General features: G+C 52.9%; 1 protein-coding gene across 2 annotated transcripts; it reads left to right on the plus strand.

The window, feature by feature from the left end:
- Window positions 1-6,848: 6,848 nt before the first annotated feature.
- On the plus strand, window positions 6,849-15,965 carry ORAI3 (ORAI calcium release-activated calcium modulator 3). 2 transcript variants are annotated; one of them, XM_077314706.1, is made up of 3 exons: window positions 7,005-7,134; window positions 10,261-10,447; window positions 12,396-15,965. In XM_077314706.1, exon 3 carries the CDS (start codon window positions 12,402-12,404, stop codon window positions 12,975-12,977), a length of 576 nt encoding a protein of 191 aa, XP_077170821.1. In that variant the 5' UTR covers window positions 7,005-7,134; window positions 10,261-10,447; window positions 12,396-12,401; the 3' UTR covers window positions 12,978-15,965. The 2 variants fall into 2 exon arrangements, with proteins under 2 accessions (XP_077170820.1, XP_077170821.1); XM_077314705.1 differs by lacking the exon at window positions 10,261-10,447 and having other exon boundaries at window positions 6,849-7,134; window positions 12,396-15,961.
- Window positions 15,966-16,474: the final 509 nt, after the last annotated feature.

Genomic DNA, 16,474 nt, shown 5'->3' on the forward strand with positions numbered 1-16,474 from the left:
TCTGGTATGTCAAGAACTCCTTGTCAATAGAAAGCCAGCCTCACAAGAAAAGTGTTTGGGTGAGAACCTTTTCTGAGCTTAGTTTTCTGTCCATAGGAGTTTTTGCATACAGCGATCCAAAGTGGGGTGTGGGCCCTGCGTCTCCCGGTATGTGGAGACCAGACCACGGGAGAACTCCGTGGCTATTCTTGGTGTTGCTGCTGCTGCCCCTGGGCTGTGCTGGAGGAGGGAACGGGAAAAGGTCCCCGGAGTTGGTGCTAAAACCGAGGCAATCAGGAACGGCAGCCATGCGGCGCCTGTTCCCCACACCCAGATGTGCTCTGCCCTCCAGGAGAAGCGCATCCTTGCACATCTGTGTCTCCCTACCACACACACACATCCCTCTTACATATTTTGCCCCCTGTGATGTCCCTGTGCCTAGAATTCCCGTATCACAAGGCCAGGACTCCAGGCCCACTGCCTCTTCCTTGTAAAGGATTCCCCTGAGGTCCTCCCCACCCTTCTAAGCTCCTGGTTTTCTTCTTTTCTCTCCCTTTCTCCCTCCCTCAGATGATGTGTGTACCTGTGTGTGTGGGTGGATCGGCTCTTTTTTTTTTTTTTTTACCATACTTTACATCTCCCCTCCCTTGTTTTCTCCCAAGATGCATCTGTATGAGCATTAGGGCATGCATGGGGAGATGCCATCTCCCCGTATCCTTTCCCAAAACTGTTTTAGCCCCATCTTGGGAGGAGATGCAGCTGTCTGTCTGCCCTGACCTCTTTACTCCAACCCTTGCTTCCCCTTTGATTTTTATATATATATTTTTTGGATCCATAAAGCTTTAATAACCACTTTTTGGAAACAGGGTGGGGGGGACGGCACAGAGGCCTGCATCTCTTTACCACCGCGCTCAGCTCGGCCCAGGGTAGGCTTAATCCTGCCCCCCGATTTTGCAGACTTGAACCCCTCCTTCTGTTTCCCCCCCCCCTCCTTTCTTTCTTTTTAAAGAGGAGGAGAGGGAATTACTGTAGAAAAAAGAAAAGCGGGAAACGAATGTTCCGGGCCAAAGGCAACTCTGTCCTCGGCCCTTTTCCTCCTTGAATGCGGTTAGGGCAACTCTTGGTCCCTCCTGTGTCTCCCACCTGCCTTCCCCCAAGGAAGGATGCAGCTACAGCTCCCTCCCCTGGGTGCCTGTCTCTGCCCGCGTGGATCACCCCCCTTGCCCCCCCCCAGTTTGCTTCCTGATTGACTCCTTAGAGGTGAAGACGGCCTTCCTCCAGGTTTCCGAGGGGCAGGTTGTCTAGCTTCCCATTATCTAGAGTGACAACCCACCCACCCCTTACAAACATGTCCCAGAGCCTGGTCCCCCCCCCCTCCATATCACCCATCGACTTCAGACTTCATCTCAGTCCCCCACCCCGCCCTCGGGCTAGAGCCTATTGCCCCTACAGATGCGCCGGGAAAAGGGGGTGGGGAGATGGCATGAGATGGATTTTAAAATTGGTAACCATAACTCTCTTTTTTAATATATATACTTGAACGTTCATTTATTACTAAAGCATTACTTGAAAAAAAAAAACGCAGCGAGAGGTTGTGGAATCGGAGGCGAGGTTTTTCGGTGTCTATCTTTAATTTTTTATTTTCGAGGTTCTGTTGGGTGCTCTCTTGTTTTGTTTTGTTTTTTATTCGTTTTAAGACAACTTTTGTTTCTTCGTTGGTCTTGATTTTGAGTTCGTTTTTTTTTTTTGTTTCTGTTTTTTTTTTTTAATTTGTCCGATAAAGGAAAAACAGAAATCCTTCCCTCGCTCCATTAGCCAAAGAGGGCCGAGGTGTTTTATCCCCTCCCCTGTGCTGCAGAGGGGTCTGTTTGTTTCTTTCCGTTCCTGCCGGAGTTTCCAGCTGCTTGCATCCTTAGTCATCCACTAGAATTCTCCAAACAAGTATTACAGATTTGGGAGGGGAGGTCCGAAATGGGGGCGGAGGGGGGGGGGCTGTTTGGCCAAGTGATGGAGGTTATGAGTTGGTATTCTGCAGTTGGGGGTGGGGGGTTTGCAGAAATGACCTCCTTCTCTGCATGTTTCTTTGTGGGCACAGGTGCTTTGGCATCACTATGTACTGTATGGCTTCCTCCCTCCCCTTTTATTTAGTGCCCCCCCCAATATATACACTCCATGGTGCAAACAAGGGAAATGGGCCCAAGCCAGCCCCCCCCCCCGCTCCCCATTTCAGATTGTCCTATTCGACCACAGAAACCTGGACCTTTAACCAATTGGGTTTCTTTGCGTGGTTTATCGGGGTGGGACGGGGCAAGAAAAGGTCCTATAAAAGGAGGAGAGGGACTCCCTCCCTCTGCCACGGTGGGCCCTCCCCTTCAGCTTTCCTTCTGTAAGGGTGGTGATACGCCGGGCGAGAAGGTGCTGTTTCGAACATATCTTTTAGGATTGTATTTTTTTTTTAATTTTTAAATGGATGTTTTAACTGAAAAAAAAAAGAAAAATACCTCAGGTTTTAAAAAGAAACGGTGAAGAGAAAAAAGAATTTTTTTTTCGTTGCGAATATTCATCCATGGATGCGTTACCACAGACTGCTGCTTTGGGAAAGGTGGATGCGTGTAGGGGGAGGGATCGGGGCCAGGGGATTCGGACTCAGAGGGGCATCCGTGTCCATGCGGACAGGGGGACACAGAGATAAGCCGCCCTCCCTCCATTTTCCGGTCACTCAAAAAGACATAATCATTGTACGTTCACGGGACAACTGGCTTAGACACACGGGGAAGAAGAAAACTTGGGGGAGTTATTTCTCAACCCCGGACCCCCAAGGACAGATGTTGCCTATCGTCATACGTTCCAAGGGATTTTTCTCCCAGGTGGACCATGGGACATCTGGGTGGACACCCCCCCCTATACATATGCCTCCCCCTCCCCAAGTTAGTGGACCAAAGCTATACTCCTTCCCCTGCTGAATCTCATCCTTTTGGCTACCAGTTCAATAGCACATGCGCCCCCCCCCCCATTTTTTCTCCTCCACACCTAACCATTGAGATAAAGACAGTGGGGGAGGGGGGGACACGGGGAGAAAACAAAAGAAAGAAAAATCCAGTTTGGAGCAATGCGTCTTTTGTGAAGTTCAACCTGCAACCCCCCCCTCCCATCCCAGCCCCATGGGACTGCTCAGAGGATGGGGGGGGGGGGAAGGGACGCGAGACCAGGTTCCGATCTGAATTTCAGGGGTTCTATTATTGTACAATATCTGTTTGCTATATAAAGAAAAGGAAAAAAAAAGGAAAATGTGTTTTGGTCTGAAGCCCGTTTTTCACCCCACCCCCTACCCTTCCCCCCCACCCACCCTGGCTTTATTTTCCTATCAAAAAAAATGTTGCAAATAAAATTGTTGGGGTTTTTTTATTTTTAATTATTTTATTTTATTTGGGTTCTGTTGTTATGGTTTCTGGAAATATTTTTTTATAAACTCTCCTTTTGGTTTTTTTCAAAGTCTTTCTTTTGCTTTCTTTTCTGTTCGGTTTGCGTTGGTTCTTGGCGTTGCCTTCTGGGGTGGGCAGGGGGGGGAGGTGGGGTGCAGTCCAGAGGCCGACCGACACCTCCGAAAATCCTCAGCACCTTGATGTTCACCCTTCCTTTTTTTCCAGAACTTGAATTAGAAACCTGCTTCAGCCTTACTCTTAAAAAGGTTTCCACGGACCGTGTTTCAGTGTGAAGGGCTGCCTGTGCTCAGGGTCTGTTCTCTGGCTTTCATCGAGCAGGTAATTCTACGGAGTCTTTGCAGTCAGAGGCTTCCAGAGGGCATCCATCTGTGCCTGCACTAGGAGAGTGAGGCTCAATAGCATCTTGGCGACCAACAAGGTTTTGACACTTAAGCTTATTTATTTATATCCATTTCATTTATTTATTTACATCTCTATTAAATTTATGTACCGCCCCACTCTGTGGACTGGCTCGGGGCCGTTCGTGCCGTATTAATATTGGTTAAAAAGACAATAAATCCACCAAATGTTCTGATTTACCCGCTCCTTCTCCACGTGTTCAGGAATCTTGTTGGTCTTTGAGCTGCTAGAGAACTGGAGTCTTTGGCTGATTTCACTGCTCCAAGCAAAGCCCTTGCCGACCCCGGGGCAGGATTAGGCTTCCCATTTTCAGAAAGGAGAAAAGACCAGAGCACTCAGTCATACAGAGATACAGCAGAGAGCCTCCTCTGAGACAGGGTAACTCATATCAGTCCCCAGCATCCCTAGTCCAGCTCTCTGAAAGATTTCTCTCCTTGGGGATCGTGCCCTGCTCGAACGCAGTTCAGGAGTGAGCAAGAAGCCCGCCTTCTGTACTGTGGCAATTAGGGAAGGGGAACGGATAAACCCTTCTCTCCGGCTCCTGATACAAGCAATCTAGGAAAACTATGTTGCTCCAGGTAGACAAACAAAATTGCCATTACCGCCCACCTGCCTGAACCCGGATGACCTGATCTCATAAGAACCCGGAAGTGAAGCAAGGTCACGCCTGGGTCATACTTGGAAGGAGGTCCAGGGTCACCATGCAGAGTTACCAGATGGCGAGCCAGCTCCGAACATCCCTCAACTTGAAAACCGTACAGGGTCACCGTAAGGCGGCCGTGACCTTTTGGCATCCCCCCAAAATTGCTACTGGCTTGTGGAATTGACCGCCACGAGATGCGATGATGGTCACAGCTGGGCTTTAAAAGGGGTTGGGAAAGATCCGTGGAAGGCAAGTTTCTCATCCACTATTAGCTGCGATAACTGAGTGGCACCATCAGGGTTTCAGAGGTGGAATTCTTCTGAGTCTCTGATGCTGGGGCGTTGCCAGTAGGTGAAGGCTGTTACCTGTGAGCCCCGCCCGTGGGCTTCCCTGTTGCCTCTCGACATTACGGCCGGGCCCCTGAAGAGGCCGGGCAAGCCCTAACTTGTTGGGCACAGTTAAAAGCACAGCTAGAAAACAATCCCCCACCTTGTATAGCCCTCACCAGGGACCCAGATGGCATGGCATAAAATACAAGATGGTCTAAAATCACAGGGGAGCCGAGGAGGCGGCTTCAGATGGCTATGGCTTCCAAGTGGAAATCTGGCGGAAGAGTGCCATTTTGCAGGCCCTGCGGAACTTTGGCAGTTGGCAACTCATTCCACCACGTTGGGGCCAGGGCCGAAAAGGCCCTGTCTCAGCTCAAGACCAGGCAAATGTCTTTAGGGCCAGGGATTACCAACAAATCAACGTTGGCAGAGCGCAAGGCTCTCCGGGGAGCATATTGGGAGAGGCGGCCCCTCAGATGCGCATCTTCAGTCCGTTTCCAATGCATTTCAGTGAATTTGGAAGTGGATTTTGCTATTGTCCACAGGAAAGCCAAGCTGCAAAGCGAATTGACCCATGCATTACCCAGCATGCACTGAAGCATCCGCTGGGGTTATGCTCTTTTTTCCCAAAGGTAAAAATTGATTCCAATTTGTCATTTTCTCCTTTGTGGTCATGTCATTTTTTATGATCGATCCAGTCTGATCGGTTTCCTTTCCCCTCGCCATCATGCTCTTCGGGTTCATTGTGTCTTTTCGATTTTCATCACCAGTAAAGTTTGCACTGCATCGCCGCTACTACGTAATTTGCGACCCAGTCCTTTGTTCGACTGAATCGGGGCCCCGGCAAGAAGCAGCAACTCTCCAAACTGCAAATCTGTTACGTGGATGGCTGGATAAAATTATAAACAGAAGAAGTCTCTCCCTCCCCTCCCCTCCCCACCAATCTTCTCTGGTGGAAGACCATAGCTTTTAATTTAATCCAGATCAACAATAAGCCTTCAAGTTTCTTCCCTCCCCCTGCAGATTTCTTGAAGAGATTTTAAAACATTGTTGTGCAACTTTACAAGGGAGGGGGGGAGTCATAAGAGGAAGCTTTGGCACCCATGCGTGACATGCGGTCCTTCTGTGGGCATCTACTCCGTCAGACTCTCCTCTGACCCTGCATTTCCGAGGAACCCGCTTTCTCCCCAAACAGCTGACCCCAGCAGGCCGCCAGGCAGCCGTTTTAGAACGATTCCTGAAAAATATAAGGCGCACAGTTTTAATCTGCAGATAAAATAATGCAGCCTGCCTTTTTCTTCCACCCGGTTCGCCTGCAGGCTCGACTTCCCTCTAGCTCCAGATGTCCGTGGACTACAATGACCATGAGCCCCTGCCGGCAGGGGCTCATGGTCATTGCAGTCCACGGACATCTGGAAAGCCAATGTGTACTCATTGTGGTCCTGGACATCTGGAGAGCCAGAGTTTGGCCACCCCCTGCTCTAAATTAGCGTGCCCAGAGCGACAAGCCGATCCGGTCCTCCCTGGACTGTACCATTCCGAGCTGCGGGAGGCGGACGCAGCAGAACAAGGGAACAGCCGAACCGTTTGCAAAGTGGTGTGGGTGTGATTCTTTGTTCACCCCGGGAAAAGTTTCTTTATCAGAGCGCTGCAAGCGTCTCCACGGGAAGGATTCTCCCCCCCCCCTCCACACACACACACACACACACACACGCAAGCGATGTTTTATCAAAAAGCTTCTTTTGAAACCGGAGTTGTTCATGTTTAAGCCGCCGCTCCTAAGCCAGCGGGCTCGCGGCGGCTCCCATCAATCACCAATCCCTGAGCCATAAAAGCATCCCGAGATTCTCCAAAGCGCGCGGCGAGGCGCAAAGACGGCTCCCTCCCGCGCCTTCCCCTTTAAGCGGCGGCCGGAGCCGAGGGCAGCCCCCCCTCCCCCGCGCCGGGTCCCGCCCCCCCGCGCCCCACCCCGCCCCTCCGCCCGCCCCCCGCGGCCGCCGCGGCGGCAGGCGCGTCGGGCGGGCGGGCGGCGAGCGAGCGCAAGTTGGAGCCGGGCTGGGCTGCGGGGCGGCCGCGCTGGTGCCCGATGCGGGCGAGCGGGGCGTCGGCGGGGGCGGCGGGGGCGTCGGCGGGGGAGCGGGAGCCGCTGAACCCGGAGCCGGCGCCGGAGAGCCTGGGCGTGTCGGCCACCTACCGCGAGTTCGTGCGGCGCAGCTACCTGGAGCTGATGAGCGCCAACCAGCACTCCCTGCACGCCCTCAACTGGCGCCGCCTCTACCTCAGCCGGGCCAAGCTCAAAGCCTCCAGCCGCACCTCCGCGCTCCTCTCCGGCTTCGCCATGGTGAGTGGTTAGAGCGGTGCCCGCGGAGCAGTTCTGTCCGGGCTCTCTCGCCTTCACCCGCCTCGCAGCGTGGCCTGAGGGAAGGCGGCCCTGAGCCGCTTGGAGACTCCCCCGGGTAGTGAGAAGTCGGGGGGGGGGGACCAACTTCTTCACAAACAGCCTCCGGGAAGCCAACAAGGCATGCAGGCTCAGCCAAGCGTGTGTGAATATTCTTCACTCAAAAGCAATGTTTTCCTCTGTAGTAGGGACCAGGGAGAGGCCCCTCCCCGGCATTGGACACAACTTTTCTTCTCCTCTCGCTGCTCTTCTGGATAGAATCCAGATGTTCGGACAGATCTGCATCTCCTTTTTGCAGGTCTTTACATGCTTGCCGCCAGGGAGAGGAGGTCTTGCCCTGGCAAGGGGGGGGGGGAATTGAGGGCTCGGGAAGCCGGGATTCCTGGGTCCGCTCCCGGCTGGTTTTGGACAGAGACTCTCTTCTGGGTTCCAAAACGCTGTGGAAACTTTTTTTGGCTCAGCGGTTGCTCTTTGCAGGGCCTGGCTGGAGTGAGAAGGTGGGGAGGGGCCCCCTAGACGAGGCTGCAAACAAGAAATGTAAGATATCCGCCGACCAGGATGGCCCAAACTGTCCGAGTATTTTGTACACGTTGGATAATTGCATCCAGTGTGCTTTTGCAGCTGGGGTTTCCTGTGCAGAACAGGGAGATCCGCTTCTAAAGGGTGTGGTCTGCTTGGCCCTTTCTCCACCTCCCTTCAAAAGGTGCTGTCTACCTGTCAGGAGCATCGTAGAGTCAGAAGGGGATCTCCGGGCCATCTAGTCCACCCCCCCACATCCATGATGAGCATTTGCCAAGCTGCTCTTAGAGGATGGCCATTGAGAGGGAACTCACTGCCTCGGAAAGAGAAGGAGGCCCTCTGAGGATGTGCAAAGAGCCTTTTTGTGTGCACGTGCGCACACCGTAACCACAAAATCACACACACACACACACCCTTGAACCTGGAATGTTTTCCCCACTATGGGAAGAAAATTGCCGTCTTTTAACGTGGCACATTAGAGGTGAACCCAGCAGTTTACTAGATTAGAGAATCCAATGATGTCATGGTTAAGAATGGCGACCCCTAATCTGGGAGGCTGGGGTTGATTCCCCATTCCTCCACAAGCAGCCAGCTGGGTGCCCGGGTTTTGAAAACATGCAACTTTTGACAACCCACGAGAGTCTCAAAGTGGCAGACAATTGCCTTCCCTTCCCCACCCCGCAACAGACACCTTGCGTGATAGGTGGGGCTGAGTGAGCTCAGAGAGAACAGCTGTAAGAGGCCTGTGACTAGCCCAAGGTCACCCAGTGGGTTGCATATGGAAGAGCGGGGAATTGAACCTGGTTCTCCAGATCAGAGGCCGCCGCTCTTAACCACAACACCAAGTATCCTATCCCAAGCAAAGAAAAAAAGATTCTGCAAGCCATGTCCATGCTTTCTCTGACATTCGACTGCTAGTTTCCTAAGGACTTCTGCAAAACTTTAGACTGAGGCCTGCTTTGATTAAAAAAAGCAGAAACAGATCTGCTCTGTGCAACACCCCCACCCAGAACCAAGCGTCTCCTTCACTTCCCCTTTCTGTGCCGCCACCCGGATGCAGCATCACCTTGAATGCGGTCGAACCACTCGCCGTGTGCTCCCGAGGGAAGAGAGGTGCCCCGCCCTTGACGGGCAGCTGGCTCTCCCCCAGCCAGAGCAGAAGAGAAGAAGACGAAGAGTTAGTTTTTATATGCCACTTTTCCCTACTAGAAGGTGTCTCAAAGTGGCTTACAATCACCTTCCCTTTTCTCCTCCCACAACAGGCAGCCTGTGAGGGAAGTGAGGCTGAGAGAGCCCTGAGATTACTGCTCCGTCAGGACAGCTCTATCAGGCCTTATCAGATTAGCTCCTAACCACTACGCCAAGCTGGCTCTCCGAGGATGTGGCCAGGCAAAAACATTTTGTGGGGAGCTTTTGTTTATGGCCTCCGTGTTTGCAATAAGACAACTTTCCTCTTTCAATCTTTTCTTTAAAGCTGACTTTTAAAGCAAGCAGACACCCTTTTGGAGTCACCTTTGTGTATAGCAGGGGTGGCCAAACTGTGCCTCTCCACAGGTCAATGGACTACAATCCCCATGAGCTGGAGAGCTGGAGAGTCCTGTGGAACTGATTAAGTCTTCTCAGGGCCCTGATCTCATCAGGAAGAGCGTTCCGCCAGGCCTGCAAAGCTGAGCTCTGCTTGAGGCCAATTTCCCCTCTTTGGGTGAATGTCATCGTACTTAAGATCCATGCCATCTCCCCAACACCCCCCCCCCCAAGAATTCTTGGCCTCCCGGGAATAGCTTTCCTAGCCTCCGTCTCCTCCTGCAGCCCCCACCCTCGCCATCCGATTTAGACCGCCAAGGTAAACATTAATGCCACGCCTGACCCGGTGAGTCCAGAGTTGTTTACAAAAGCACCATCCTATTAAACGTGACCTCGGGAAACGTGGCAGAGTTTCAGTGTGCACGAGAGGAGCTGAGCACCAGGCTGGTTGCAAGCATGAAATAGCTTTATTTTAAAAAGCAAAGTAAACTTGGTATAGAGAGAGGAAAGAGAGGGCCGTAAGTAACTGCCTAACTGTTGTTCTGCATTCGTTCTGTCTGTTCCGGGACAGCAGCTTCTGCGTTGGGCTCAAGACTAGCGAGGCCTGTGTTTTGAGTCCCCGCCCAGGCTCAAAGGCATAAACCACCTCACGAGGGCGTTGTGAAGAAAAACAAAGGGAGGGGGGCACCATGTGTAAGGCCGAGTCTGAGCTCTTCAGAGGCAGGGTGGGAAGAAAATATAACTCCTCATCCTCGAGTCCCTGTTTTCCTGCCCAGTCAGGTCCCAAGGCAGAGCTGCATTCCACGCCATGTGAGCTCATAGGCTTGTAACCAAAGCAACAGAGAGTTTAGGGAAGGGAGGGAGAAGCAGAGAACTGAGACCAGCTGCAAGTCCTGTGCCACCTGGAGGGGAAGCATGCAGGGTTTAACCTTAAGAAGAGGAGTTGGTTTTTGTGCCCAGCTTTTCACTACCCAACGGAGTTTCCAAGCGGCTGACAAACACCTTCCTTTCCTCTCCTCACAACAGACACTCTGGGGGACAGGTGGGGCTGAGAGAGTTCTGAGAGGGAACTGCTCTGCGAGAACGGCTTCTAACAGGACTGTGACTAGCCCAAGGCCACCCAGCCGGCTGCATATGGAAGAGCGGGGAATCAAACCCGGCTCGCCAGATTCAAAGCTGCCCCTCTTAACCACGACACCAAGCTGGCTTCGGGGTATGTGTGGGAGATGTTTCCCTACTATATTTTTTTAACCTCGGGGGTTTTGCCCTGTTTTGTAGCACAAGTGCCCCCAAGACTACTTATAAGAGTAAAAAAAGACAGAAATGATATACAGCCGTCAAATTTTACCCCCAAAGCAAATGGAAGGAGCATTGATGGGTGTCTGAGTCTAAAGCGCCATAAAAGTCTCCGCCAACTCATGGTGGCCCCGTTTGCTCGATCGGCTGGCTCCTGTGTCTTCTGCACCCTCTTCTCCGACAGGGTATGGCACCACACCTCCGGGGGTCCTCGAAGCCCGGAAAATATTTCAGGGGTTCTGCCACGGTCGAAAGGGTGAAAAAAGGCCGCCGCCAGATTCTTGAGGCAGTCCCTGCATCGTAACCCCGGACTTGCTTGGTGGTCTCCCATCCAAGTACGAATCGGGGCAGAGGCTGCTTTGCTTTCAAGCTCCAACGAGGTCAGCCCAGCCTGAGCCATCCGGGTCAGGATAAAAATAACTCCACAGTGGAAAGTGCCACCCAGTCATGGGTGACTTATAGTGACCCCCTCGGGCGGGGGGGGGGGTGTCAAACTGGCTTTCCAGATGGCCACGGACTTCAATTCCCATGAATGAGCCTCTGCCATGCTAGCAGGGGCTCATGGTTATTCGGGTCTTACAGCCTAGAGGCCAACTTTACTCACGATAGACCCGTGTCTTTTCAGAAGACAGGGATACTCTGCCCATGCTCAGCACCTCCTTGTCCTCAAGATTCCTTGCTTACAAGTAAAACTCTCTACCCCTCTGAGCCACAAGGCCAGAGTTGGCTAGAGATCCACTTTGCTCAGGCTCAGAGGCACTCTCCCCTCGGGCCTGATAGTTTGAGACGAACATAACATCTGACGAACTACGGATTGTTGGCACTGCCTTCAGGCCCCAAACAGAAACGGGGGGGGGGGGGCTGAGCCCAGGGTGCATCCCATGGCCCCCCCTCCCCTCCATTCATCCCCTGGCAGCCCTTTCCTGAGTCCCAGCACGTGCCAGTGTGAGGGCCGACGCCAGTCTTCTGTCACTGCAGCGGGTAACGTGGCCCACTTTCTGAAAATAAGCCTTGGCTGCTCGCTGCCTGCCTGCCTGCCCCGTCCCCTCCCCACAAGTAACTTGACTCAGTGCCTCAGGAGGGGTGAGATCTGAGGTCACTGCAGACACATCCCTGCCTGGCGTTTGGGCAGGCTTGATTTTGGGGGAAAGCGTACCTGCGCGTGTCTCCACCTTGCCCGTGAGGCTTGCTGCTTCCCCAAACTTTTGGCCAGATAGCAAAGAATGACTTTATGACGAGTTAAATCTTTCCTCTCTCTCCCCCCCCCCCCACAATTCTCTGGGGAAACTGCCAGGGCCCTGGAATCAATGCCAGCGTGCGGATTGTTCCCGATGCAACTGAAAGGGGGGGTGGGCACTTCCCCCCCCCCTCCTGGGAAGGCCTTGTGAAATGCCCTGCTGTTAGCAGCCTCGGTCAGGCCTTTCACACGGAAAGCCGCAGCTTCCCTCATGGAGCCCACCCATCTCACACTAGGGCTTCCTCTTTTCCTGCTGCCTTCAGCTTTCCCCACACGGTTGCCTTTCCATCTTATTCTTCTCTTCCTGTAAGTCCTCGGGCAGGCTTCTTCGACCAGGGTGTCGTGAAACCCCGGGCATTCGTGACGGTCCTGGAGGGGTTTCCCAAATGGGTGGGAGTTAAATTTCTATATATTTTAAAAATTATGGTCATGTTGGCTCCCTCCTCAAATAACCAGCGATGGCCCAGGAGGGGCTCCAGGTGGGCATGGCCGCAGCTGTGCTTCCCAACCACATTCTGCACCATCTGAGGTTCCTCAAAGCCCGAAGAACCTTTTCGGGGGGGCTCCTCGAGGGTATAAAGAAGTCGAGGCAGGCTGTCCTCAAGGGTCCCTCCGTTTTCTTTCCAAGGTGGCCATGGTGGAAGTCCAGCTGGAGGACTACAACTACCCCCGGGAACTGCTGGTAGCCTTCAGCGCCTGCACGACCGTGCTGGTGGCCGTCCACCTCTTCGCCCTCATGGTGAGCACCTGCATCCTGCCCAACATCGAGGCCGTCAGCAACATCCACAACCTCAACTCGGTCAACGAGTCGCCCCACGAGCGCATGCACCACTACATCGAGCTGGCCTGGGGCTTCTCCACCGCCTTGGGCATCTTCCTCTTCCTCGCCGAGGTGGTCCTCATCTGCTGGGTGAAATTCATGCCCATCGGCAGGGTCCCCCCGGCCAGGACATGCTGCGCCACCGCCACGGACCTCGCCGGGAGCGTCACCGCCCCCACGGCCGGCCCCCCGGACAACTCCGGTTGGAACGCCGCCCTGGCCTCCACCGTGATCATGGTGCCGGTCGGCGTGGTTTTCATCATCTTCGCCCTGCATTTCTACCGGTCCCTGGTGGGCCACAAGACCGACCGGCACCAGCAGGAATTGGAGGAACTGAACCAGATCAAGTATCAGCTGGACGGGGAAGCCACGGCGCTGCAGGTGGTGTGAGGCCCGCCAACGTTGGCTTGGGAGTGAATTGGCTCGTTGTTGGGGTTTTTTCCCCAGGAGGCAGCTTTATCGAGAGAAAACGAAAAGGCGAGGAGGGGGCTTTACCGACGCTGTGACTCCGTAGGGAGACCGCGAAGGAACCGGTACGGTCGGGACTCCATCCAAGAGCTGCCGGGACTTTTTGGAAGGGAGGATTTCTTTTGCCAGTTTTTGCAAAGTTTCCTCCGCGGAAAAGAAAGGTCAAAAGGGTACCTGGTGGACACCTGAAAGCCGCTGTGGGCCTCTGAAGCTGACCCAAACTTCCATCATTGCGTCGTCCAGAGGTTGGGGCAAGTCGCATTTGCCCTTTAACAAACTGCAAAAATTTTGCACCTGCTCCTGTTTCAGGCTATGGCTGCACGCAGGCCCATGAGAACTACCTGGTCTCATGTTTGTGCTTAAGCCTTGGAAGGTAGTGCGGACATAGAAGTCCCCTGCGAAGCCTCGGGATTGTTGGAGAGACGGCTGTTGCCCGTTTGTGGCCCAGAGAGCTGTGTGCGCTCGAGGTTCTGGCAAACTGGCATCAGCACCAAAAGTGCCCCGAGCCCCAGCATCCCCTCACGGCACACTTTCGGCCTCCGTAGCGCGCCTGGCTCCCCACGCCGATTCTAGCAGGACCTCTTGCCTGCTAGAATGCAGATCCCACCCTGCATTATTATCTTGATCACAGTCACAGGCTGCCTTTCCCCAGCCGCTCAGGGCAGCCCACAGGATTAAAAAGACACTCAGTAGAATATGAATTTGAAATTTGAAAATGCAGTTACAGTGATTTAAAAGTAGTGGCACCAGTTCACTAAGTGATCTCCTATTTCCAGGGGACGGACAGCGGCAAGTCACGGAGGATATCTCCAGTAGACGTAAATGGGAGGGTTCAGGCAGGGACCCCCGCCGACATTAGATGTAATCTTCAGGCCTCGACCATAAGCCTGGCCGGACAGGTCTGTCTGGGGAGCCCTCATGTTCCCGCAGTTCCCCCAGCGTTCCAGCTGTCTGGAGCCAAGGTCAGAAAGGCCCTGGTTGAGGCTGTTTTTATTTCTCCAGAGGGTTAATGCTCTTGCGGGTGGGGGGGGGGGGGATACTGTATGGCAGCCCACTGAATGGCTTGCCCAGCACCATGGGCCATTGGGATGCCCAGAACTTCCAGAATTGTGTGTCATCCCCCTCCCAACCCTGCAGTCCTGCCTTAAAAGGGGGGAAAGTAGTTTATAGGGGTAGCTGAAACCCCTGTTTGCCAGGACTGCAGCCCAAATCCAGCTTTATTTTTTTTTGGGGGGGGGGGTCAATTACATGTCAGAGGATCTGACTGCAGGCTTTGCACAAGGCTTGTGCTTTCAGCAAAACCGATGGCCATGAACCCCCATTCCTTTATGGGCCCTTGACACTCTGCCTTTCAAAAATTGTATTAACGATTCTGGAAAAAGAAGGGAGTACTTTGCAGTTGCCTAGCAATAGCAGGAAACATTCCCCCAACAGGGGGAAGGAGGTGCAGCAGTTGCTAGGTATCAGCAATCCTATTCTTTCTCTCAGAAGGGTTGGTGTAATGGAGGATATTGCCCCCCTGGCTGTGGGGCACTTGGTTACCTGCCACAAAGAAAGTGTACATGCAGGGTGTTTTTTGAGTGGGGGATGTGAGATGTGGCCTCTAATCAGGAGAGTCGGGTTTGATTTCCCGCTGCTCCTTCACATGCAGCCAGCTGAACAAACTTGTGTCACAGTTCTCTCATAGCTGTCTCATATCACAGTTCTCTCAGAGCTCTCTCCACCCCACCTACCTCACAAAGTATCTGTGGTAAGGAGAGGAATGGAAAGTGATTATAAACCCCTTTGAGACTCCTCCGGGTAGGGAAAAGCGGGACACAAAAAAACACTCTCCTTTTTTGCTCCTGATCCAGCAGTCAGATTCTTAGAGCCGGCCTCGTCTTTGAGATATCGCGCAGGGGATGTTTCAAAGATGACTCATGTCCTTGGTGGTTGGTGTTGTTTCTATAGAAGGACAGTTCATTCCGAGCTGTCAGGCTGAAGGGAAATGGTGTGTTTTTGTTGGGTGAGGAGGAAGCAGCGGGCAGGATGACATCGGAGGCTGAGCCATGCTCAGCTGTGCCCGTTCTTTCCCTGCGGGCCTTGTCTCAGGGGTTGTGCATCAGAACAGCTTCCTGTGCATAGAGGCACACTAGGCTGGGGGCCCAGACTTCCTGCAGCTGGGGCCCAAATGCTTTATGTCACTAGGAATGCTAGATGGAGGACATCCCTGTGAGATAAACTTTCCAAAAAAGTGGCATCGCTGAAGCTGGTAAGAGACGGAACCAGCATCTGCCAAAAGAAGAAGAGTTGGTTGTTATGTATACTACTTTCTCTACCAGGAGTCTCAGAGCGGCTTACAGTTGCCTTCCCTTTCCTCTCCCCACAGCAGACACCCTGAGAGGGAGGGGAGGCAGAGAGAGCCCTGATACCGCTGCTCGGTCAGAACAGCTTTATTAGTGTTGTGGCAAGCCCAAGGTCACCCAGCTGGTTGCACATGGGGGAGCAGGGAATCAAACCTGGCTCACCAGATTAGAAGCTGCCACTCTAAACCACGACACCCAGCTGAGCATAACCCAGTCTGATATTGAGTGGTGGAGCCGATCCTTAACCACACTAGCTCAGTAGAGCAGCCTCTTGTGCCTTGGCGTAACCCACCCACCTCCTTCCAGCAGCTGGTGTTTTAGTTTACATTTTAGCCACATGAGAAGAGGGCTCAACGCACATAGGTGGCCCTTGCTTTCTGGCTTGGCACACTTGCACCATGCATTTTTTGTTTTTGTTTTTTGTCTGTCCTCCACCGACGGAGTCACGGATTACGATTTCCGGCAATTTGTATTCTGGATCTATTCTTAACATTAAAGAAGTTTTTAAGGGGAAAAAAAAACAAGCGAAAGTATTCAAAAAATTGTTTTTGCTAAAATGCCACAAAGGATTGCAGACTTGGTTAGATGGTTTAATTTTAATTCCCAAGTGTGAGCTTTCAGTCAGAGGTCCTGAGGGGGGTGGGGGGAGGGTTGAGGAAAGTTTAACAAACAGGCCTTCAGCGTAACATGCACTGGCTGAAGAACAAGGTCTCAGAGTCCAGTGGCGTCCTTAAACTCAATCGCATTTAATTCTGGGTGGAAGCTTGTGTGTGCACCCACACCGCGATCCATGCACTTAAAGCTCATCCTTTGAGCACAACTTATGTCGGTCTTAAAGGTGCCCTGGGACTTGAATTTTGTCCTGGTGCTTCAAGCCATCCCAGCGACCCACCCGAATCTCCCTCAGCTGGGTGGTTTCATAGGGCCGAAGATCATATTTTCTGCCTTGAACTCTACTGGAAGAAGAGCTTTTAAGAAAACCAATCATGGCCCATCACGTGTGCTTCTGGGGGGCGTGTGGGCTTGGTTGGCCATAAACTGACAAACCAGGATAACTACCAACTGCAGGGTCCT

The sequence above is a fragment of the Paroedura picta genome, chromosome 16 (genome assembly GCF_049243985.1).
Source record: "Paroedura picta isolate Pp20150507F chromosome 16, Ppicta_v3.0, whole genome shotgun sequence".
Lineage (NCBI taxonomy): Eukaryota > Metazoa > Chordata > Lepidosauria > Squamata > Gekkonidae > Paroedura > Paroedura picta.

What these genes read in the sequence shown, in the direction of transcription:
- ORAI3 (XM_077314705.1), top strand. Translation starts at nt 6,880, where the DNA reads ATGCGGGCGAGCGGGGCGTCGGCGGGGGCGGCGGGGGCGTCGGCGGGG. An exon ending in TCCTCTCCGGCTTCGCCATG is followed by an intron (nt 7,135 to 12,395) that starts GTGAGTGGTTAG and finishes TTTCTTTCCAAG; the next exon opens with GTGGCCATGGTGGAAGTCCA.